Genomic DNA, 25,600 nt, shown 5'->3' with positions numbered 1-25,600 from the left:
TGATTTGAGCAGTCATCAAGCACCCATCACATGTCAGAATTATCTGACCTGTCTGTCTGTGTGGGAGAACACATCCCACAGGCAATATGGCATGATTAGTTGCCAGGAACATTTTCTGATACTGACACAAATGAAATTGCAGTGACTGGTGGTAAATAGCACATCATTGATGTGTCTTTGATTTAACTATTGTTACAATTATTATTATTAATATTTTTTTACTTTGAACAGGCAAGTTGATTTTAAGTTAATCGTTGAAAAGTTTTTCTTTGTGTATTTCTAATTCTAGTTCTGCAGCCTTTTTTCTTTTTAAATTAAATGATGAACATTCTTTTGCATAGGCAACTATAGGATGGGTGCATAGTCAACTCTAGTTGCCCAGACCCTCTTTTTTTGTTGTTGGCATCCTGAGTGACACTAAGCCCTCTTTACTTCACTGGCCGAGAGCCAGCTGTCCGTACAAATTCCAACGGCCTTTCATCTCCATGCCTGTTGCCCTTGCTTTGTCCCTGACCCCCCTCTACCCAGCAGCCCCTGTACCACCTGATCCCTAAAATATATCTGCCTGTTGAGTAAGGTGTCTGTCCCACCTAGAGTATCCCAGAATGCACTGCTGCAATCCATTCAAGCTCTGATGGATGTCATTGATTCATGATTGGGGATCCTTAGTTCCACAGTTCAAGGCCCCTCTTAATTGTGTGTGTGTGTGTGTGTGTGTGTGTGTGCGTGTGTGTGCGTGTGTGTGCGTGTGTGTGTGTGTGTGAGAGTGAGTGAGTGAGTGAGTGAGTGAGTGAGATTTCTCAGGGCTTCTCATAATAATAATAATATGTTGTTAACTAAACCTAAAGCTATTAAAAATAGTTTTATTGTAATTTAAATAAAGCTTATTAGATGAAAAACTTTAAATTAAACCTTAAATACTTGAAAACTGAAAATTAGAAATGTTGCCCTGGAAATATGTGTTGCAGCATTTAAATAGATTTTTAATTTTATTATAATTTAATAATTACCCTCGCATACCTACATGTAATAGATAGGTGCGTAGGAGGAAAGACTATGTTTGTATATGCCTGATGAAGGTCATGGGACTGAAACGTTACGGTGAATAAAGATATTTTGATACTTTTGCAAGTACTGACTTTTTAATTAAAAAAATTTTTTTAATAAAAAATATAAAAGTAAAAAATAGCAACATTACTAAAACTTAAAGTAAAATCAAATTAATTAATAAATATTAATATTAACAAAATATTAATAGCTTGTACAGTTTACAAATAATATTAAAATAGCACTTAATAATAACAGTTTGTCACTGGTGCAGTAACCTTAAAAGGACATCTTTGTACCTTTTTTATCAAAAATAAAGTTCATAGTAGTACCTTAAGGCAGGGGTCCCCAAACTCGGTCCTGTGGGGCCACTGTCCTGCAGAGTTTAGCTCCAAACCCAATCAAACACGCCTGAAACAGCTAATCAATGTCTTTATAGGTCCTAGTAAGACATTGATTATAGTAAGACAAGTATCCCAGTAAGACAAAATCTCTGCTTGGAGATATAGTTAGTTATCTGTGTAATTAAAATTAAACATACATTGTGTAGGAATCTACATATGTGGTGCATGCAGAAAGACATTTAAATTCTACTTTTTTCCATTTATTTCCTTTGTAAAAAAACAACAACTGTGGTGTCATGTGATTGGATTAAAGATGCACTGGTTCAGAGCAGTGGCATGCTGCATCTCGCGTAGCCTTTAGACCTTTAGACTGACAGTAGAAGGTGTGGACTCTATCACATCTTTCATTGGCCAAGGAGCCCAAGAGGACGTTTTACTGACATGTATCACGACCATTCACAGTTTTTGTTCCACAACATAGGGCTGCATAACTGTAAAGTTGATGTCCCTGCAATAATAGACTGGCACGCATCTAATATATTATTCATTCAAGCACATTGTGCAAGTTTACTGTAACAGTGGAACCCCGAACTTCACATTCTTTTGAAGATCCAGCATTTAGTTGATCCTGATAAGGATCTGTTACTCTTTTCACTCAATATATGAACGGAAATTCAAGGTCTTTTCGGGCAAGACTGACGGATAAAAAAAATATTATTCGTAGACCAGATCATTTCAGGTTCAAGGTAACACAGCTTTACCCATTTCAAAGTTTATGTTATGACATCTATTTAAGTAACAGTTTCTATTCAGGTTTTTTGATTTTTATCAAAATCACACTTCATCACAGTTCACAGAATAAAGTTCTGATAATTTATTCTGTGAGGAATGGAGACGCATTTCCATTAGCTGCAATATGCCAATCACAAAAGTTGACATTGCGCAGCCAATATCACAGAATATCCCGCTATGTTTCATTTATATATATATTATACTGGCTATTATATTGTAGACTATTGAGTGGAATTGTTTTTCAACTGGAATACAAAATTCACTCCCCAGAATCCCACCCCTTACTACTTTAAGCACAATGTATGTACTGTACATGCGAAACAGTCCTGTAAAATAAACTACTACCCACTTTTTTCCTGTGCAGTTTAGTATGAGGAGGATCTTTCTGCCATCACTCTTTCAGAGGAGCACACTGCCATTTGAGACCAATTATTACTGTCAGTAGCCTCAAAATGGTTGCAACGACCTAATAGAAATTAATAGTAGCTATCCAGATCCATAAATGTTGAACGTTTAGTGTGTGCAGCAAGGGAGCTACAACGTATGTAATTGTAAGTGTCCATCTGAAATGTGTCTAGCTGTAAGCTTTAGGCCTAAAAGTCATTCAGCGTATCTATATTCTTGTCTAGTTGTAATGAAAGGAACAGAGTAATAAGACCTACAGTATGTTCCTTTGAGGTTTGGTTAAGTGTAGGAGTGTTTGTTTGCATTAGCTTCCCGTCTCTGGTGACCTCACTCTGTCACCACACTTTTCATGCTGTCTCACGGGGAAAACACATGCATGCTTACAACCAGACAACGCCCAGCCACAAAGTAAAACACATAATCTCTCTATTTTAGCATTCTCCATCTGTTCACATTCACAGTCTTTTCTAAAGGAACTAAGTTAATCGATAGTCAGCTGGTCATTATCACAAAATAAACCCTGACAGGTTGATCAGGACCCGACATGAAGCGGAAACATGAGTCTAACACAGCTGTGTAGGAAATCTTTGCCAATTATATGGTTTAGTGATCATTATATAAAAGTATTTGATCACACAATTTAGGGATGGAATAATCAGAATGAACTATTCCAGAGAGCTCTAGAATAAATATTTATTTAGTATTTGCACTGTCTAGACCATGGCTTATTTTATCTGTCCAAAATATCTTGCCTAATGTGTCCTTGGTCGTTGCGTCCATGAAATCCACCAGATCATAGGGTGTCCAATTAGTTTTTTAGATTTCATAAAGGTTCTCTTACAACTGGCCCTGAATAGGTTTAAGGAATGACAAAAATCAGAAATTAATGAAATTTTAACAGGAACATAATAGAAAACTAAATTACATTTGAAATTTCCATTAACTGGCTAATAATGTTATTTTATTGTTGTGCTTAATATTTTAATTCGCACTCAGAAAAAAGGTGCAAAAGCTGTCACTGAGGTGGTACCTTTTTAAAAGTACCTCAATTAGTACCTCTATTAGTACCTCAAAGGTACATATTAGAAACATTTTTTGAAGGTTACTGTCCCAGTGCAGCTTTTGTATCTTTTTTCTGAGAGTGTACCCAAACAACCAATCATGAATTCAAATAGTGCAGCCTATGCAAATTTGATGTTGACACAACCAGCACGACTGAAATACCTGCACTCATGGGTTTTTCAGACTCTTAAGACGCTTCACCAACCATTAAAGCATTACATTTAAAGGAACTTTTTTTTTTTTTTTTCAACTCCCCTAGAGTTAAACAAGTGTTACCGTTTTGAATCCATTCAGCTGATCTCCGGCTGTGGCGATATCATAGCTTAGCATAATTCATTGCATTAGATTCATTAGACTGTTAGCATCTTGCCAGATCCCGATATCAGCTGAATGGATTTGAAAATGGTAAAACTCAACTGTTTAGGGGAGTTGGAAATTTTTCAAAAAACATAGTGTTCCTTTAAGTTGCAGGTAATATCCAGGGTGGTTTATGTTTGGAATCCAGCAAAAATTGCAGGTCAGTGCAGAACCACTACTATTTAGGAAATGGCTAAAAGCTGTATTTTTTATTTTTTTTAATTAATTAAACACATTATATTATTTACACATTACAATAATTGTTTAAAAAAAATTATTAATTAATTGTTGTCAAAGTTAATATTGTGGCTTTATGTCAGACACCTAACATTTAACCAGAATCAACCTCAAAAAGATTTATATATTTCACCAGCAGGAATGCCTGAGATTTGTCTTTTTTTACGGCCACATCTGAGGCAGTAGGTACATCGCATTACATTTCTATCAACTTACAGGCTACAAAGCTTCATATAGCACTGTGGTCACGGCATTAAATATATTGCGTGTCTTCATGAGGTTGTGTGGTATGGTGTGGGCGCTTGGTGTTGGTAGAAATATTAAAATAATTCATAAGAATTTTTTTTTTTTTTCTGCAAACTCCACCTGATTCTTGTTTTACATGTTCCCTAGTACATTGTAAACCTTAAAAATGTGAGTTTATTGAAATAAAAACTTGATACAATGAAGTTTAATAAATAGAAACTAAAAATATTGTATCTGAACCACATAAAAAATTTGATAAATCATGAAAATAGCACTATTTGGCATGTTTCACTGCGTCATCAGAAATAAAACACACAATTACCCAATATGCTTACAAAATCTTTTAATAATCTTTTAATAAAGGTTGTCGAATCTCAAAAATTGTTCATTGTATTAACTCAAAATTTTAATTTCAATGAACGCGAAATTAAGGCAACCAGGTAACTTTTTTCTAAATAATTTTTTACTATAACACTGTGGTGATTATCATGTTGTTTTACTGTTTAATTATTTAATAATTGTTTAAATCATAGATTATTTACCTATGTATACAGACATATTTTAAAGATTAAACAGTAAAACAACATGAAAATCACCAGTGTTAATTGGGAACATATAGAACAAGAAACAAGTGGAGTTTGCAGAAAACAATTTGCTTTTGTTTTTATTAATTTTTAAAATATGTCTGTATACAGAAGTAAATAATCTATGACTTTGTCATATAATTAATATATAATAAAACAGTAAAACAACATGAAAATCACCAATGTATTATTTTGGAACATGTGTAACAAGAATTATTACCATCATGTAGATGCGTAATACATTTTAAGCGTAGATGGCGTGACTATGTTTCTCCAAAGCACAGATGTCGTGATCGAAGTTTTACTGTCGTTTAATACATTTGGCCAGAATCTTGTGTTATAAAGCATGAAGTGGCTGTCGTGCCTATGACAAGACGGCAAATACCAAACTAAGACAAGCCTTTACAAACATTGTGTTTTCTTAAAATAAAGAAAACACTGTCATTATTCAATGAACCAGTGGTTTTGAACAGTCGGATTAGGCTAGGGGTCCCCAATCTAGGTCCTGGAGGGCCACTGTCCTACAGAGTTTAGCTCCAACCCCAATCAAACACGCCTGAATCAGCTAATCAATGTCTTTATAGGTCCTAGTAAGACATTGATTAGCTGTTTCAGGCGTGTTTGACTGGGGTTGGAGCTAAACTCTGTAGGAGTTTGGGGACCCCTGCTTTAGGCCTATGTATGAAAGAGAAAAATAACTATATTTGCTGCATTCTCCTTTTCTGAAGTGTTTTAGCAAAAGTATAATTTTTTTTTTTAGCTCACCATGTTTTTGCTACTGTTGTTAAAATAACCGTGACATCTGCAGCTCTTTCATATCACTTTCATGTTTTCAGACGGCAAAAGAAGCAATGAACACGGAACGGAAAGGGGCTCTAGATAAAAAATATTTGAGGATATAGCGGCAAAAGATCATTATCATAAACGAACCTGAGCACTAGTGGTGTTTACAGCTCCAAACAAGAAAATGGTACCACAGTTGTCATCTTGTCTCGCGGTCCGGTTGGAAGCAAGCCATGGTCTGCGATTTGAGGATGCCTGCCCTAAACCGATTATAAACAGGCTGTTTCAGTGGAGTCGTGTGCTTTTTTTTTTTCTTTTACAGTAATGCCAAGCCTCCTCCCTTTCTCCTTTTCTCTGTTTTGACCTGTGGGCTCTGATAAGGCTCAGGGAATCTGGGTCTGTGTTCAGCTTTGGACACCACAGCTAGGCTCCAGTCAAGCATTTTATTTATAAGACCTCTAGAGCGCCCTTACTTTCAATACCACCTGCTGCATATATATATATATATATATATATATATATATATATATATATATATATATATATATATATATATATATATTATATATATATTTTTTATATATGTTTTTTTTTATTTATTACACAGCTTTGTGAAATACTTGATTCTGATTGGTCAATCGCGCATTCCAGCGGTACGTTATTTCCAGATAACACCCGCTCATGGTTTCATTTTTGGGTGAACTAACCCTTTCAGCATTCATTTTCAATATTTAACAGCAATAGATTTAGCACGGGCATATGGCAATTCTTCAGCTTAAATAAAGGCTTAAAGCAGGTTGAACCTTTTTTTTCTTCGCGGAAGCTTTGCGTAAGTGTCTAATAATTATTTATTTGAGACTAGTAGCCGTCTAATAAGCGTGATAATGTACACCCAGCCGGTTGTTATCGCAGAATAAACCCCTACAGAGTGATGCAAGACCCCTCCGCTTCGCGGCCCTGATCACTCTGTCGGGGTGAAGGGGTTTATTCTGCGATAACAACCGGCTGGGTGTACATTATCCCTTATATATATATATATATATATATATATATATATATATATATATGCACAGACACCCTCTCTACCCTTTTTTTAACACATGCATAGGCACATACACGCAATTGCCATAATCGCATTTTGCCTCCAACTTTCTATCCCTCTGTCTGTTACGGTCTTTTTTTTTTACCTGAAGGCCACTGCACCCACATCACAAGCCATTGCCTCACACACAAGTGTGCGTGCACACACTCCAGCACAGCAAATTCAGCCACGCTAGACTGTACTGCCCTTTCTAAATCCCATTGAGTTTAGCTTTAGTCATGTGCAGGCATGTAATGCAACTTTGAATCTGGCTGCATGAGCCAAGCACGCCTCGCCCTCTGATGTGGACCACCACTGCCTACGGGGCTTACCTGCATCCTCTCTCGCTCACTCTCACCATCTCAGCCTCCGATTCCTTTCATCTGCCCTTATCAGGCCCTGTCAGTGCTCAGCCACTGTACCTCCCCTCCCTCCACCTAACAGCGGGAGGTCAGAGGGAGAGATTCTGACACCTCTCTTTGGGACCGCAATTACTTCCAGTCAGGAAATCTTCAAAGACAGAACGTGTGATTGAGGTAGAGCATTTTCGCAGATTTCCTCCTTGTTTTTTCTGCAGTGCCGCAAGTGTGGTACAGACAATTTGAACCCTAAATAAATAAATAAATATAGCATCCCCTGCTTTTCACTAGTTTAGTCCTGACTCCAAACACATTGTTTTCCCATTATTCAAATTGACTTTGGACCTGTCGGGAAGGAGTTACTCCATGAAATATTAATGACAAAAAAAAACAGCATAGAGAAGTGAGAAATGAACACACAGGGAGAGGCGAAATGATTAAATTAAATTGATTTTGGTAATACTCGATGACCACTAATCGCACTCTGCACACACACCCACACGCTTCACGCGGCTCTGCAAAGATTTATTGCTGCTTTTCCATACAGCTTTTTTTTTCTTTTTTCTTCAAATTAGCTGACACAGTGGCTATGACTGTGAAGATAAACAAATCCTTTGAGAAATGATATATTGCTTCAAAATACCGAAAGCCTGGAATCAAAATAAAACCAATAAATAAAGGACTTTTTTATATATATAATGCAGCACATTTTTCAGTCCAACACAATTCTTATTTAAATATGTCTCAAATATTTGCAGTGTTACCAGATTCTTACAAAAGAGAGGGAAAAACTAAGCATTGTCTGAAGACAGAGAGATTGAAGGAGAGTTGTTGAGACAAAGGAAGCAGAGTAGAAGACGAGACATGAAATGGTACGTTGAGAGAAAGAAAAGGAGGCAGTGACAGATGGTTTGTGAGGCGTAAATGGAAGAAAATTGAGTAGACTACAGCTCTAGCTCTGTAATCTCATCCAGTTTCTGACCCAGCATAAACACAGCAGCTATAAACTCCAATTCAGCCTTTTATTGGCAAATCACTGCTTTCCACTCATGACCTGTCCCCCTCTGTCGGATTTATATATAAACACACATCACGCATATCAAAGGAACGTGTACACACAATCATTATGAGTGGAGGGCTGTCTCTCTGCATGCCTGAATGAATAATCCAGCACGTCCCACATTGTAAGCCGTTCTCAATTTGGGGCCCGTCATAACTTGTGTATATGTAATTGAAGACATTCATTGTTGTGCATGTGGGTGTATGTATATCCGCTTGCGCTATTATCCACAATCCCTTGCATGGCAGATCAAACAGGTGTGGTGTGGGTTTCATTACTGTAATGCGACCACAAGTATCTTGCGTGAAGGAGCGACTCGTGCGCATGGCTCCGATTAGCCATTGAAAATGTGTTTTTGTATACAAGCGTGTGTGTGTGTGTGTGTATCTAGAGCGACCTCCCTCGGAGAAGCTTGGTTTGAAGTCAAGGTCGTGGGTCTCTCTCAGGGCCAACGAGCCTCCTTTGTCCAATTTGTCTTTGTTAGTGGAGGATCGCTACAGAGTAGCCTAAAAGTAGTTTAGCCCTCCATCTACGTAACTCCATCCCTCTCACTCTTCCGGCCAATCCCTCGCTCAATGGCTTAATCGATGGTGGGTGGTTGATCAGAGGAGGAGGTATATTGAGATTTATGGGGACGTTTAGGCCTCGATGCGGCTGCTGTGTGGACCGGTGCCCAAGCACACCCGAGAGGGGGCTTAAGATGGCGTCATTGATCTCACTCATAATTAGCGCACAGAGGAGCTAGATGCAGAATTCCAGCACGTTGCCCGATGTGAATAATTTAGCGAGCACAGCATGAAGTCATCCTTTGAAGTGCAGCTTTGAAGACCCCCCCCAACCCCAGTTTCGAACACCCCGCCGTTTTCAAAGCAACTCCCAATAAGCAGCTAACTGTGATCGCAAGGGCGCTTTTAGAAAACATTATATTGACTTGGACACTTTGAGTTCACCTGCACGCTTTGACTCGACATGTGTAAGAACACTTCCTCTCACTCTCTAGAATCTATTTGTTTCTGCCCAGTCTTACCTTAAAGCACACACACACATATAAGGAGTCGTACACAGACGATCACGTTCTCCAAGTTTTGGGGACACACTTTTTCAAAACAGTGTGCTTACTACAGAGGCAGCATTTTAAGATGGTGGAAAAGGTGATGGAAATATTAATTATAAATAAACATACATTTAAGTATTGGTAATTTTTTGTGCAATTAAAATGACTAATTTGACCTAATATTTGTGAGAGTCTGTGCTTCAAACTGCAATGGAATCAGTTGAGTCAAGTCTCTCTTATGCATTGTGCTATTTGTGTGGCACGCAAGTTGCTGCCGATGTAGAGCATTCCAAATCAGACACTTTTGAGGTTCCATGACGGTTCGGATGTAGGCAGCGTAGCAGCTACTTTTGGGAACACGGTTTCTCTCTCTGTCTGGGAGGGGTTGTGCTGAGAAGGCAGTAGGAAGTTAGTGGAGTTCACAGTTGACAGGAGGCTTGTGGTGGACTCTAATTTGAGCACTCACTGTGGATGACAGCGGTTTGTGGTGGCACATGTTATTTCTGCTCCGTCTACGAATCGCTTGTCTTTGCCTGATGCCCTCCATCTCCTTTCTCTTTCTCTCGGTCTTGTTTGCTTGCTTTATGGGAACCGAGAGCCGGCAACCCCATTAAATTCAGCATGCTGTATGAAATTGTGAGGCCTGGCTTAGCAGGTGTCATGTATCCTCAGCTCTCTGTGCTGGTTCTTGCCATTTAATGTGATGTGTGCGCTGCTTCTAAGAATATTAATGTAAATATAAACTCTTCCTGACACTGGGAGTATAGAATATTTCATCTTTTTCTTTTTAACATTTAAAATCACGGTCGGGTTAGGGTTCAATTTTTGCTATTAACTAGTTGCTTATTAGCATGCATTGTTAGGATATTAGCTTTTTATTTGTACTTATGAAGCACATATTAATGCCTTATTCTGCATGACCTTATTCTACATCCCTCAATGCCCACACTTAAACCTACAAAAACTGCCTTACTGTTAATAAACAGTTAATTAGGAGTTTATTGAGGCAAAAGTCGCCGTTAGTAATAGTGGATATGTGTTTCCCATACTAAAGTGTTACCAAAATCACATATTCTTTATATCTGAGCTTTCATACTGTCACGCCAGATATATTTTGAGTTTTGTGTGGGGTATTTCATTTAGTATTTAAGGATGCCCTGGTTTCTTTTTGCTAAATAAACTTTATTACTATAGTGCTGTATTATATATTTATGCAGTATTGACCTGCTCATATTAATGGAGAAAACATGCTGAAGCAACAAACTCTTTCAACACACTTTACGTTTCAAAAATGAGTAAAAATGTACAGTTTTCCCATCAAGAAAGCAGGTAGCTTTACAATAGCTTATAAATTCTTTATTGACAATAGCTGCAAATTTATTTTAAAAAAAAATCAAAGGCTTGCTTACTCGTATCTAAGTGTAATCTTTAAAATATGGTGATGATACAGACTTCACTAGTTTAAGTATTTTATTTGAACCTATCAGTGGTAAGTTAGAAGTCAGCAAACAGATATGCTCATTTACTCATTCAAACGTGAATGCACTGGTGAGCACGTCGGTGCCGATGCTTGTCTTCCCTCCTCCAACATTTGCAATTCACTTTCATATTACATGATGATATTGCTATCTATAAATGCACACTTTAGTCGTGGTTCTGCTGACCCTCCTCTCCTTGTGCATCTTGATCCTAACCAACATAAAAAAAAAGATCAAAACACTCTTCATACCTTTTCCCCTCACTCTAGTGTCTGATCTTCAACTTATTGCTAACCAGAGGCCTGATCTCCTCTGCCTCAAAAAGTTGACAAGAACTTTTGTACGCTTTTTTTTTTAAAGTAATTTTGCAGATTGCCTAGGGCTTGTACAGTTGTAGAAAAGTTTTACAGCATTTTTTCCCCCTTATTTTAATTTAGAATTGTTACTAATATTGGTTATTTTTGTTTACCTATTAAGACATTTTATGTGGTATATGTATACAATTCCTGCCTCTCATAAAATAAAATAAGTACTAGTTATGCTGATGTCTGAGAAACAAGATAATGTAAAAATATATATAAAAAAAAATAAAAACGGGGGCAGCAATTGTGGGGTTTAGCATGCATTCGATCAGGTGTTGCTATTAGTGCACCATTAAAATATGTCCTGAGGAAGAATATTAAAGCACCATCGACGATCAAATCCTAACCTAGGGCCAACCAAGCTCATCACACAGCCCAAACCCACAGCCTGTGGCATTTCCACACTGTGTTTAACATGCAAACACACACATATACAGCGAGACTATCAGAAACACATTCATGTATGCATTTCCCCTATACTCAAATTCAAAATTGCTGTGGCTATAAGATTAACCAAGGTGTATTACCTGGAATCAGAATTGAAGAGATGCTGTCACAGAGAAAAAATATGGAAATAACTTGTTCACACACAGTTTAGTTGCAGTGTTTAACTGGCTTTTATTTAATAATGGTTTTAGTGATGCTGTACCTACTTTTACAGGCATATTTCAATTTTTCTTAGCAAGTTGTCAGAATAGAATCAACAGCAGTTGTGAAATCATATTAACTGTGAAGCAGGTCAGTATTTGTTTTTTACATTTGGAATTTATATTAGGGAACAAAAACAAAAATATATATTAAAGATGAAAAGATGATTGTGATGGCACCCAACAGTCATTTCATCATGCGATTTGATTAATTGATTTGCTTAAGTTGCCTGTGCCATATAATCATTCTAGCAGCATGTGTTTGGGCTGTTTATTGATTCTGAACGGCTGCCAGATTGCCCCTTTTCTCACTGCTGAATATATTAACAGTGGAATTATCAGAATGCTATGTTACTTTAAGCCAGAGTTTTGTGAACCAGTCTGAAAATGGTAACACCCTTTGATAACATTACATTAAGGTGCAAATCATCTGAGAATAAAATATTCAAAAGCTAAATTTAATTACTGTTTAAGAAATGCTAATACGCAAGATAAGAAGCAGTTCTATTTTCCTAATTGTTCATAATAATGGTTTGATATGTTTCCTAGTTTATTTCTGCCTAATTTATTATATATAAAAAACAGTAATTTAATATCCTATTTAGCCATGGGTAAGAATAAAGAGGTATAATATTGAATGAACTACACAGATCTCTTGACTTGCATGGGATTTATGAGTTATTATAGCAGTAATACGATATTGCATAGATAAACTCTTTTCATTTACTAAACGGGTATTGCTGATTAAATTTTTTAATTTTATTTTTCTTTTGCTATGATAACCATGATTGGTTTGGTGTGGCCTAAAAGCCAGGCTGATAACTGAAAGGGGTTTCTGTCACATTTCTGCCCTTGAGCAAAGCCTATCCGCAGGTTACTGCTGGATTGTCAGGTATATGCACGCTATTATGTCTGTGTTTATATATAAATATATACAATGTATATGGCTATCTGGAATGCTACAAACACAGACAGGTGGAGTGATACGAACTCTGAACTTGTTTCCTCAGATTTGAGTACTGGATCTTACTGTTGTTATAGTGTATATCAAACACATAAAATAATGTTACATAGGTAGTAGTTATGAATATTCATTAGATCATGAATTCATTTTTAATTTAGCTTCTTCATCTTTCCAAAAACATTATAACACTATAGCTCACACACACAACCCTCCCTTCCTGTCCTGCAGGCATACTGTACAAAGGCAACGGTGAGAACGTCTTCATCTCCCAGCAGCCTCCAGTGATCAGCACCATCATGGGTAATGGGCGAAGGCGCAGTATCTCCTGCCCCAGCTGTAATGGCCAGGCTGATGGCAACAAACTGCTGGCTCCTGTGGCCCTCGCCTGTGGATCTGACGGCAGCCTGTTCGTCGGTGACTTCAACTACATCAGACGCATCTTTCCCTCAGGAAACGTTACCAGTGTTATGGAGCTGAGGTAAGAAACGGAAAGCTAGTAAAAGTGGAATGGAAGGAGATTTAAAGGAGGTATAAAAGACGTAGCTTTTGTGCTAATGATTTGAATACTGTATGTTGTTAAGACTGGGGCACTCAGCCCAGTAAAAGGCTCATGTGGTCTGAAAAGAACGCGCTGACAGTGACAGAGTTTTTGTCTGTAGAGGGTGACTCATTACTGGTGCTCTCATCCCCCTAAGATGAGAAGAAATACATATTCCCATACCTCGCTGTTTTATGACCTACCACATGCTGTCTATTGAGCTCGCCCAGCCCACATCAAAGGCTGTGTACAGTGTGTGTTGGTTTATTTACTGGGCTCAAAGAAATAACAGTGTTTATCTCAGAGTATTTATTCCAACCCAACTAAACAAAGTTTATTGTTTCTTCAAAGAGATTATTTACTGAGATTTTAATGTGGTCGTAAAGTTTATAATTTCAAGAAGCTGTTGATTCTTAGTATGTTTATTTATCTATTGAAACGTAATTGTATTTTGTTGTTTACAGGGCATTTATATGCCACCCAAATCTATTGTGGTTGAGTTTCATTTTAGTTTCAATTGACATTCAAAAACTCAAATCATTCAATTATTTATAATTGTTTAGCCAAAAGTTACAACACAACTGCTGGAAGTCTCTATCACAAAAGATTCATTTTGTAATGTTGATTTAAGGTAACATTTAAATATATGACAGTTTTTGTGTAATCATTAATCAATGTTTTTTATTTCTTTTGTGGAACCCTAAAAGAGTGTTTTGCCAAGTCTGTGGTTTTCCGGCTACTTTAACAATGTTGCCGCAGGGGAACCACCCCCAAACTAGCCTGACAAGCCAGACCCACATCAAGATGTTTGGTCTGGAAACTCACCATTGACAGGGCTCAATCCGAGGGGCGGGATAAACGGTTGTCTTTCAAACTCCCTCTGCACGCGATAGGATAGTGCTTCAACCAACCAGAGCAACGAAGGTGAAACAGAGCTCGTTGATAGCATAGACAGTTGATAGATTAAACATTCGCTGTATCCGGTCGGCAAAACTTAAACACATCTTCCCTTTTTAAGAATGACTTCAGTGCCGTTCTTTTCTCAGAGAAAAGCTTAACTCCAAGTCTTCCAGAGTCGCGGTCAAAGCTGATTCGAAAGACCACCATTCCCCAGTTTCTATGATTATTAGAAGCACGAGCACATCTCGGCTGTCGTCATTATGTTAAGCCCACCGACTCTATACACAATGTGATTGGCCCGACAAGAGTTTGGCGTTTACAGCTCAGAAGGGTATTGAGAGTTGCTAGACGACACCAGCGGGCAGATTAGATTTGCTGCTGCCAGGGTGCGTCTAGATTTCTAGGCTACCCCCAAACACGATTGCGATTATTTTGAGTAGCAATTAGGCAGGTTTTGTTGTGAACCTGGTAACCCTGCTAAAGGAGTTATTCTCCAGTCAATGAAAGATAAAGAAGCGCAGAAGCCCTAGTCTCCAGTCACTTTCATTGTACGGAAAAGAACAGCCTGTATTACCATATTGTTATGAATATATGGTGTTTTTTCTTTTCTTGGAAATCCATCTAAAAAATAACTTTTACATTTCAATAAAACACCCGCAACAATAGGGATTGCCAAATACGTTTAAAATGAGTTATGCCCCAATACTGATAAATGCAGTGGAGTCATCAAACAACTCTCATTAAGCATCCAAGAAATGCACTGTCAGAGTGTAATGTTAGAAGATGGCAAGGCAAAAAAGACTGTCTTAAAAATGCTAATAGTCAAAGAAATGCTTACCACGGTCCTTTCGAAGAAGATGACGGACGGGTGTGTCAGTGTGTGGTCAAGGGAAGAAATGAGGGGCTGCCCATAAACGGAGCTGTCATCCAGCAGAAGGCACTGGATATCGCCAAAGAGCTGAACATACCCACCTGCGAGGTCCCTCATTTCTTATTTTAGTTACGTACTGACACACTTGCCTGTCAGTTTCTTCGAAGCGGTCACTTTGATGTGGCGTAAGAATGATGCGCCATACGCTGCAGAACAAGTCTTGCCCAGCGCTTGCTCTCCGACTTCAAGGAGAAACCGCTGTCTTTTCAGCGTTGTGTCCGCATAAGGAAAAAACATTCATATCTCCTGAATCAGATAGGTAATGTGGATCAAACACCTGTGTTTATTTGACATGCCAACATCTGTCACTACATAAGTCATTGTGAAATCATTGAGGAAATTCAAACTTCATGTTATTTTATGATATGCCATAAAGTGTTTCTTTTTAAATTAGATTGTTGGTATATTTTACCAGTATTTGCCATAATTTCAATGTAACATTTAAAAATAAAAATATGAAAAATATGCTATATGAAAATAATTCTCTATAAAGATTTGGTCCTCAAAAAGCCTTCCAAAATGTAAATCTTGAAAAGGGGGTGGGCGTCTTATATTCAGAACAATACGGTGGTACTTCTGTGTTTCTCAGAAGATAAAAAGGTTTTGGAGTGACATGAGGGTTAGTAAATGATGACAGATTTTCCCTTTAACAGGAAAACTTCCCCTAAAAGCACTGTCAAATGTGCCACCTCTGTAATAGTAAGATTCGTTTTGATGGTTCAGTATCCATTTGAAAAGAAAAATGAAAATTGTGGTTTAATTTTAACATATATAAGTGCAGCATACTTATAAGAATGTAATATTCTAAACTATCTCAAATATTCAAACTGTATTCTCTCCTGACTGATCACAGTGTGTGAATAATCAAAACACCATGAAGTGCAGAGGTGCAGAACTGATACATTACAACCATGAGGTGAACACATGTGCCCTTTTCTTTCAAACCTCAAGACCTGTCATTTCCTTTCCTTAGATCTAGAGTGGGCTCACACATCCACACAAACAGAGACGCATAGATATTCTTTCAAAGTGCTCTCAGGGTTCCTCTATATGAAATCGGAGCCGTGTCTCGGGTCTTTTATAGACTCTCACTGAAATGATCATAAATTCTTCCCTCACACTCGGCAGGGCCTAGAGGGCCCTCCATGTCACTCTCTGCTCTCCTGCAGCACCTCATTTAGCCATTGCGGTGATACATGACCGCTACCTCTTATCTCCTCTCTTTCCTTATCTCTTATTCCTTTCTCTTTCCCCTTAAATTGTCTGTCTCTTCCTTTTAGCTGCCTCTCGTTTTCCATCTCATGTTTTCCATGCCTGTGTGTTTCTGTCATTGACACTTACTGTATTTTTAACCTTATCTTATCATCTTTCTTTCATTCCATCTGCCCCCAACTTGATACCCACACAAAAATGTCTCATATGTGCACTCACACAAGTTCTCTATAAATGGCCCAGCACTTAACAGGTTTCAGTATCATCTTTGTGTGTCTGCTGCTCCTGTAAATTAAATTCCTTCATTAAAGCACTTAAACACATGGATGAAGCAAATGAAATGGTGGTCCTCTGTGTGACATATTCACAGCGTGGCTTCTGTGCGGCTAAAGGCAATGTTTAAGGAATTGCTTTTCATTGTCTGGGACACAATCAGTTTGCGATTATGGGCCAGTTAACCTCAGCATGTGATGTGAGCTCATACTGTTCTTCAGTTCCCAGGTGGAATATTCACACATTCAACTCTGTTTAAGAAACAAGACAAAGTACAGTTAACAGCCCGTCTCGCTGCGTTATTTCCCGTCTATGTGATTAATATATGCACACCTATTTTTTTCCCTTTCTTGACAAGATTTATGTGCTTCTGCTGTTTTACTCTCTCTCCCTTTTCTTATCTCTCTTATTTCTGTTCTATTTTTCCTCTGCTATCCAAAGAAATAAAGATTTCAGACATAGGTAAGCCATCTCATTAATGCACAGCTCTTTCCATTCTGGTGCAGTCCATTTTTTAAAGTGATTGTCTCCTCATAATGGTTGTTGCATGCCATCAAAATAATGTAAATGTGTATCAGATGTTTGTGGTGTACCAAATGACATTCTGAGATTATTCTTATAGTATGTTTGAAATTCTTGTTATTGTTTAACTCACATACTTAATTTGCTTTAAAACTCATTGCTCAAATCTTTAGTGATTTGAAAGAGAGGTCTGAAAGTCTAAGACCAATAGTAATGTTTACAAATTATATTATATATTTTTATATTATATTATCAGCATGACAGTTTGAGTGTGAGTTTTACTTGAAACATGTACATGATGTACATGAACTCTTTTGTGAAACCTTGTGATCCATTGCACATATAGGATCCTCTTTGGAAGCATCGAAAACAATGCTGGAAGTAAATCTAACCGTTTATACCAAGAACTTACACAGTCAATTTTTAAATCAATCTCTAATTCCAGGGTTACATTTTGAATCCCAGATTTGAACTTCACTACATAGTAAGGACTTCTTCAGATTCTTCTGTTGATAGTGCATGAATGGTGTGGTTCCATTGAAAACACCACTGTACAGGTTATGACAACAGATCTGAATTCCTGACAAAAAATCGTTAGAATAATTCAACAAATGGCTAACGTTTTTCTTCAAACACAAAATCTTAGTTTGTCCGTGGTTTATAAATCAACATCACTAATCCCATGGGGAAGTTCCATGTCTTCCCAACACAATGAGAAATTCCTTTCAACCCCTTTGTCTTGCTCTGTGAAATCTTTCTTCACTTTGTGGATATAAGGGTAGCTTAGCTGAGGCATTTATGTAGAACTCAATTAAAACATTTTCTTTTAATGTGGTATATTGCATATACCAGAAAGATACCTCAAGTAGCTTAGAAAGAAATAGTTTGTTTTATGAATTTTGTCTGCCCCTTTGATTCTCTAGCCAGAAAAGGTTTAAGTAAAATACACAGATGTCCATTTTAGCTGACCCTGGTGTAGACCTGTTTTCTCGGGAAGGATTCAGGACATAAACTTCTCTTGACATGTCTCCAGTACTTCAGTTACAAATATATCCACCCTGGACAAGCAGAAGTTCCTGATCAACACTGCAAATAGGCCCACATCATCCCACATGTTTGAATAGTTCCAGTTGAGGGGCGATGTACAGAGCGCTGTAGATGTTGATATCCTACATTAAGTTCTGTTTGAAACCTCTGTAGGGTTGAATCACAGACGTATGGAGCTCATGAATGGAAATAAATGCGAGTAATTTAAAGTGGGCGAGCCAAAGCCATTAGAGCCTGTTGAATAAATTTGCGACCAGGGATAAATTTAGGAATCCCATGGACATGCTAACCATTTCTCTCCATCTCCTACCAAATCATTTAAAATGGAATTAGAGGCCAACTTCGCTATATGGTTACATTGTGTGTGGGCTAAATAGCTCAGTTGACGTAATTAAAAGGGTGTATTTTTTTAGACACATCCATCTTTTCCGAAATATTTCTCAATGCTTCTGAGTAACAAAAACGACCCATTAAGCATTAATGACTCTAAATTAATAAGTGCTAAGAGTTATTAGGCCACCTAATGGCTAGCCTTCGACTTCCTCTTGTCCCAGATGTCTCGGGGCATCTGTATGTGTCATCAAGGCACGCCTATATAGCCTAATGCTCCACAGAGTCTCATAAACTGACCCCATACCTCAGTGTTCTTAAACCAAGCCATATCGAGGTCTCTACTCTCCCTGCTTTAAACCCAGAACTCACATTTTTCATTTGACACTACAAAATGGTAAATTAGTTTTAGTCTGTTTGATCTATATTTATTGTGTGATGTGGCGTCTGTGCCACATAGCAATAACTAACATCATCCTGAGATCTTCTTAGCCCTATGGTCTTTTCCTGAGTTGCTGGTAGGGATGCACCAATCCGAGACTCGGTACTGGTATTGGCTCCGATATGCCATTATTTGCCGGATCTGGTATCGGTTATGCAGGACCAATCCAAATCTGATACTGTGCGTATAATATTCGGTGTTATTGTTAAACCCCAGTACCCCACAAAAGGCACAAAAACATTATAAAGCAGCATCAAAACCTTGTTCACTATATGAAGTGTTCTGAAGCCATTCCATATGTCATAGTAATGTTAGGTTACAGATGAATATTTAAATCATTAAATTCAAGTTCACGTCAATGCATGCTTTCCTCCGCTGCGGCTGTCAGTCATTCTCCTTTCAGCTTTCAAGTGTCAAACTGGATGTCGCGTTCGGTTACGACAGTCAACACAATGGCACACTCTCCATGATGATTCAATGTTCCTGTTATTATGCTTGATCTGAAGATCAGTCTGTGGTTTCAGTAAATCGTGTCACTTTCTACCAGGTGTCAGTTAGATCACAACACTGGACACGCGATTTGTGCCGCTATTATTGGAGCCTTTCGTATAATAATACTTTTGCGCTATGAATGACTATTATAGCCTTTCTTGTTCTGCCCTATCTATATGTTGCAGTCTCGTTAAAAAGCCGCACTATACATTCTTTTAATTTTTTAGTATATAGGCTCTAATTCTATAAATACATTTACTTGTTTTTCATGAATGTATTTTACAAAAATGTGTAACATTTTACCAGATTTAGTGCTAAACATATCCCCCCCCCAATTAAATGTTTAGATTTTATACAATTATTGTGCACTCATGATTTTTCTAGAGTAACTTTTTCTTTTGAATTATCCACTAATATAATTTATCCACCATCTAATTTACAGTGGTATTTTTCATAGATTGTAATTATTTTTTAACATGTTGTTTTTCTTTATAATAAAGATCTTTTTTTTTTTAATGCACTAGTATCGGCCAATACTCCGATTTTTTTGGTATCGGATCGGTTCTGAAAAATTGATATCAGTGCATCCCTAGTTGCTGGAGCATGGAGCATTCAAATTGTGAACTGTGTAATTAACACATGTGAAAGCTGGACAAATCTACTATGTACAAATCTAGCATGTAGCCTTTAAATTGTTCAGCCAAGTAAACATTGAATTTAAAAAATTACATGAGAAGTTATAATGAAAAAGAAAGAAACACATTACAGGTAACAGAGTAAGTGGCAGGTAGCCTGACGTGGTCATACTCAATTCTAGTCAGAATATGAGTCTAAAACTGCTCCATTGGGCTGTGATTATGGGGCTTGTTTCAACCGAACCAAGAAAGACATCAATTGGATAGACCTACAACCAATCAGAGCAACGAAGCGACGCATTACGTTAGTTGTCAAATGTCAACAGAACTCAAATGTGTTGCTCGTCCTTCGGATGAGACGTTAAACTGAGGTCCTGACTCTCTGTGGTCATTAAAAATCCCATGGCACCTCTCGTAAAAGAGTAGGGGTGTAACCCCCGGTGACCAAATTCCCTTGATTGGCTCTTACCAATCATGGCCTCCTAATAATCTCCATCCACTGAATAGGCTATCACCCTCTCTCCTCTCCACCTATCGCTGGTGTGTGGTGAGCGCACTGGCGCCGTTGTACTGTGGCTGCCGTCGCATCATCCAAGTGGATGCTGCACACTGCTGGTGGTTGAGGAGAGACCCCTGACATGAGTGTAAAGCACTATAGGTGTACAGTAGTACATATGAAAGCACTATATAAATGCCTCATTCATTGCCAAGTCCGCATTTTTTTCCGCGGGTTGTTTTCTATGTCCACGGATTGAAGCAACTATTATGTGATAATAAGACCAATGAATGCAAATTTTAGCAGGTAACCTTGCCAAAACACACATTTTACCCCCAAACGCCATTTTTTTCCAGAGAACCCCCCGAGAAGCTATTGTTTTGGGCTAGTAGTTGGTAGGCTTTGTTGTATAACTTGGCAACTCTGTCTGCACATACGCTGGAATAAAAAAAGAATTTAAGGATACACAGTTACTTACCAACATGATCATCATTTCAGAAAGAAATAGTGAAGGTGAATGCATACAAACAAGCTCTCTGGTTGGGATTTGAACAAATTCAACCAAGCACCTTTGATGACGTGGATGATTATGTTACTGTTTATCATCTGGCCGTCATCGTCTAAAGCCCACCCTGACAATTTCATTGGTCAGAACAGTTTCTGTTCGGGCATAATTACTCCTCTGTGGATCAAGCCCAGACCGAACTGCCCGAGCTCAAATGTTGTGGACGGGGCTGAGTTCGGCTGGCCTCCAGGCTAAGTGGCAGGTCTATTGCACTTACACTTGAAGACTTAATGCACAGATCTATTTTGCCATTCACATTTTTTTTTTGTCCCACCTCTTGTAAAACATTGCAGTTCCAGATTCAATCTCATTTTAATATGGTGTCACTTTTGCAGTGTGTACTTAGCAGCATGAAAAATAACAATTACATTCAACTTACGAGAGGGTTCTGCCAGAAAGCAAACAGTGCACGCGATTTCAGGATCCTACACTGTTACGTTTTATATCAACTTAGTACCAAAGTATACAGTACTCAGAGATGGGCATAAATACATGGAAATGTATTTAAAATACAAATACAAAATACTGTGAGGAAAAATGTATTTAAATACAAATACAAAATACTGTGTGGAAAAATGTATTTAAATACAAATACAGTATTTTGTATTTCGAAAATACACCAAATACATGTGAAATTGGCAATTCAGTGCAGGTATCCCTATTAGGCTGAAATCTATCTGGGCCTATTCTGAATGCCAAAAAGCATTTAGATGTGTGCAACTGCTTAGAAACTTTCGTTTTCAATTTGAATTTGAATTTCCTTTCAGTTATAATAACACAAATTACATCAATAACTCATTCGCCCTCGCTTCTTTTTCCACTTATTCCTGCCCACTAAAAGCTGCACAGATGTGCTTACCCCAATAGGCCTATTTATGGAAACGATTTAGAAAAAGTTCCATCGATTCACATTTTATCATTGCTACGAATCTACGATATTTATTGTCATATGATATCACCCATCCCTAACAGGCAGTGATGTTAAAGTTACACTGTGTGATATTTTCACCCATATAGTGGTGAAAAGGTATATGACCATCCAGTAAATATTAGTTTCTTTTCCTCTCAATTCCGATTTTGTTTTAACCCCTACGGTGGCTGATTTAGTCCAAGATTAACATGGCTTCCAGTTCGACCTTGTCCATGAGTGTTCCTTCAAGCGATGAGGTTACTTTAGAAAACTATTATAATGTGCAGTTATTTAATTTGTCAGTATATAGCAGTCTCAAGCAATCCCCCTCTTCACATTCGACACTGTGCCATCGAGTGTTAAAACTCGAAAGGCGAAGCTTGAATTTATGGGTATGTCCCTCTTTGGCTAATGTACTTTCAAGATGGAGGCGCAACATGGCGACCGGCATTCGAACCCCTCACCCGTATGTATTTTCAATGGCATATTATAAACTTACGAGAATACTTTATTACCTGAAAGAAGTAAATATACATTAATGAGCACATATATTTTTGAAAGAACTAAGGGGTTTTAGCTAAAAATAAAATAAAAAAGTTACACAGTGTAGCTTTAATACTTAAAACACATTTGACAAGCTACTTTAATCAACAAGTAGAATTGACCATGACATCCTCACCTAATGCCACCTTCACGTGCTATCGGAAATTGGATAGTTCCCACTTCTGAAGTCGTGATTACGAGCTCATCGCATTCAAATTTTGAAATGTGAGGGCGTTCATGTGCAATTTTTACCTAGGAAACTCGTAAATACGATAATTCCGAGAGCACGTGAAGGCAGCATTATTCCAACAATTTTGTAAAGTTGCTGATCCAAGGCTGGGTTGTACAGCTGCGGCTCACATGAATGAATGTTGGGGGGAGGGGCGTGTCTGGTCTGAACTAGTAGATGCATGAAAACAGCTCCTGATAAAGAGGTTGACTGGCTCAAAGTATTTTGAGTATTTTGAAAATACAAAAATACTCATCTTAAATGTATTTAAATACAAATTACATTAGATTTTTTCCAAAGGCTTTAAAATACAAAATACAAAATAGTATTTTGTATTTCAAATACGTATTTTAAATACATGTATTTGAAATACTGCCCATCCCTGACAGTACTTTATACAACCCTACTGTAAACACACTTTAATTCTGTTCCAAAACATGAGCTTCTTATCTGCCTTCTAAATGTAACAAAAATTAGGTACCTTAGGTGACCTTCACATCGGGAGCATGCCTTTGAACAGAACAAAATATCTGATAACCAAAAAATTACCATGGACCAGCTCAAACATGGAGCCCAATATCACGCTGTAAATTTGATCTTAGATCAGTAAGTGAGGTTATCTTAACATATAAATAAACATTTGTCAGTTACTGTACAAAGCAGAGGTTTTAGCTACAGTAGCCAGCATCTGTATTTAAAAATGGCCTGACCGGCAGCCAACCCTCTAGCAAGGTGTTGATGTTCTATTCTTAGCCCTTAGTCGCTTCTAATTGAAATGCTGCGACAAGTTGTTGATTTTCTTCAACAGATACATCACTTCTTGTTGCTTGCTGGCTTTTTCCTTTGTCGTAGGGGTGCGGGTGGGAAGTGCAAATGATTGAAAGGATGTGACAGTTTGGTAGGCATCATTATGGTTGTGTCAGACGATAGTGATTTCCAGTCATAACGCATTAGGTTCACTCTGAAAGAGTGCTCAACTACTTTCCCCTCTAGCTGGCTGGGCCAAACAAGTACATTCACTATAACAATAAAACACAATAGCCTAAGATCAGTGTTCACGTTTCTATAGGTCTTCACAAACTTAGAACTTAAAATTTATGGTTGTAATTGTATTTAATTTTGATAATATGAGGGTCACAAACATGCGATGTCCACTAAACAAAAGGATTTTTTTAAATTTTTTTTTTATGCCAACTTAAATCTGTTCAGTTATCCATTGCTTCAAACTGTACGCTTTACGTGTTATTTGGCCAGATAAAACTAATTTTCTCTTATTCTGTCTCAAATTTATCCATTTGATTATCTTGTTTGTGTGAGTGAATATATATATATATATATAGAGAGAGAGAGAGAGAGAGAGAGAGAGAGAGAGAGAGAGAGAGAGAGAGAGAGAGAAAATATGAACTATATTGCCATTCTTTTAATTGTGAATTTTCTACCTTCGTCCCATTAGCAACAATCCTGCACATAGATACTACTTAGCAACAGACCCAATGACAGGTCAGCTGTATGTTTCGGACACCAACTCACGACGAATCTTCAGGCCTAAAGCCCTAACGGGAACCAAAGAACTGCTTCAGAATGCAGAGGTTGTGGCAGGGACTGGAGAGCAGTGTCTACCATTTGACGAGGCTCGATGTGGAGATGGAGGCAAGGCCACCGAGGCGCTACTGCTGGGGCCCAAAGGTAAAGAGATTGCCTGCAAATCAACACCTGTTCTCTCTCTTTCACACACACACACACACAGCTATTAAAGTAATATTGTTTTTTAGCTCTGACTAGATAAAAAAAAATACTTCATCCTGCATATTACTTGCTCTCAACATCACTCTTAGCTCAGGAATAATTCACCACCCAAAAGCACATTGTGAATAATTCACCAAGTGCTGCATCTTCAGTGACCTGGAAACCACAGGGGCAAGCGTGACATGTGTACCAGTCGTGTTTGCAGGTGCAGTGTGTGTGTCTATTTGCAGATTTCACATCTTCCCCCTCCCCCTTTCTATGTAGGCATTGCTGTGGATAAGAACGGGTTCATCTATTTCGTGGATGGTACCATGATCCGGAAAGTAGACCGAAATGGCATCATTTCAACACTGCTGGGGTCTAATGACCTTACATCTGCTCGCCCTCTAACTTGTGATACCAGCATGCATATCGGACAGGTATATATCCATATTCACCTGCACTACATCACTGCAAAGTGCACTTGAATCTTTAATATTAATTTGTCAATTTACTGCTGCAACAAAAAAAAAAAGCTTGTATGCTTTATAGAGTTGAATTCAGTCCAGTTATGCCACTGGGCTAAAACTAAATATTAAAGTGCAGAAAGGTCAAACTTCGATTTTTTTTTCTTTCTCATAATGTGATCTGTGATTCTCAGTACAAAAATTTAGCAGTTAAAAACCTGATCCTCTGGCTTTATCACTGAAGTGGTGTTAGAAAGAATAACTGGTCTTGTTTCAAAGATAAAAGCAAACGCTGGAAGCAATTGAAACTGTTGCCTCATTTAAACTGGAAGGCAGAATTGTTTTTCATGTTGTCCCTGATTTAAAAATAAATAAATCTGAGTGGATTTGTTGAATCTTTACTAAAAATGTATTATTTTTACATTTTAATATTATTTTTTATTTATGTATTATTTGTTTTTACTTATTAAATATCTGTATT

At 37.8% G+C, this 25,600-nt stretch overlaps 1 protein-coding gene across 1 annotated transcript in view; it reads left to right on the top strand.

Annotated features, from left to right (window-relative positions):
- The window catches only part of tenm3 (teneurin transmembrane protein 3), a 309,711-nt gene that overhangs the window by 266,179 nt on the left and 17,932 nt on the right, over positions 1–25,600 (top strand). Inside the window, exons 22-25 of the mRNA XM_067442491.1 lie at positions 13,091–13,340; positions 17,158–17,178; positions 24,381–24,613; positions 24,938–25,092. Of these exons, the coding sequence (XP_067298592.1) occupies positions 13,091–13,340; positions 17,158–17,178; positions 24,381–24,613; positions 24,938–25,092 (659 nt within the window). The remainder of the gene's footprint in view (positions 1–13,090; positions 13,341–17,157; positions 17,179–24,380; positions 24,614–24,937; positions 25,093–25,600) is intronic.

This window comes from Pseudorasbora parva, chromosome 4 (genome assembly GCF_024679245.1).
Source record: "Pseudorasbora parva isolate DD20220531a chromosome 4, ASM2467924v1, whole genome shotgun sequence".
In the NCBI taxonomy this organism is placed as follows: Eukaryota; Metazoa; Chordata; class Actinopteri; order Cypriniformes; family Gobionidae; genus Pseudorasbora; species Pseudorasbora parva.
Note: the sequence above shows the minus strand (reverse complement) of the source record. Positions and strands in the feature narration are given on the sequence as shown.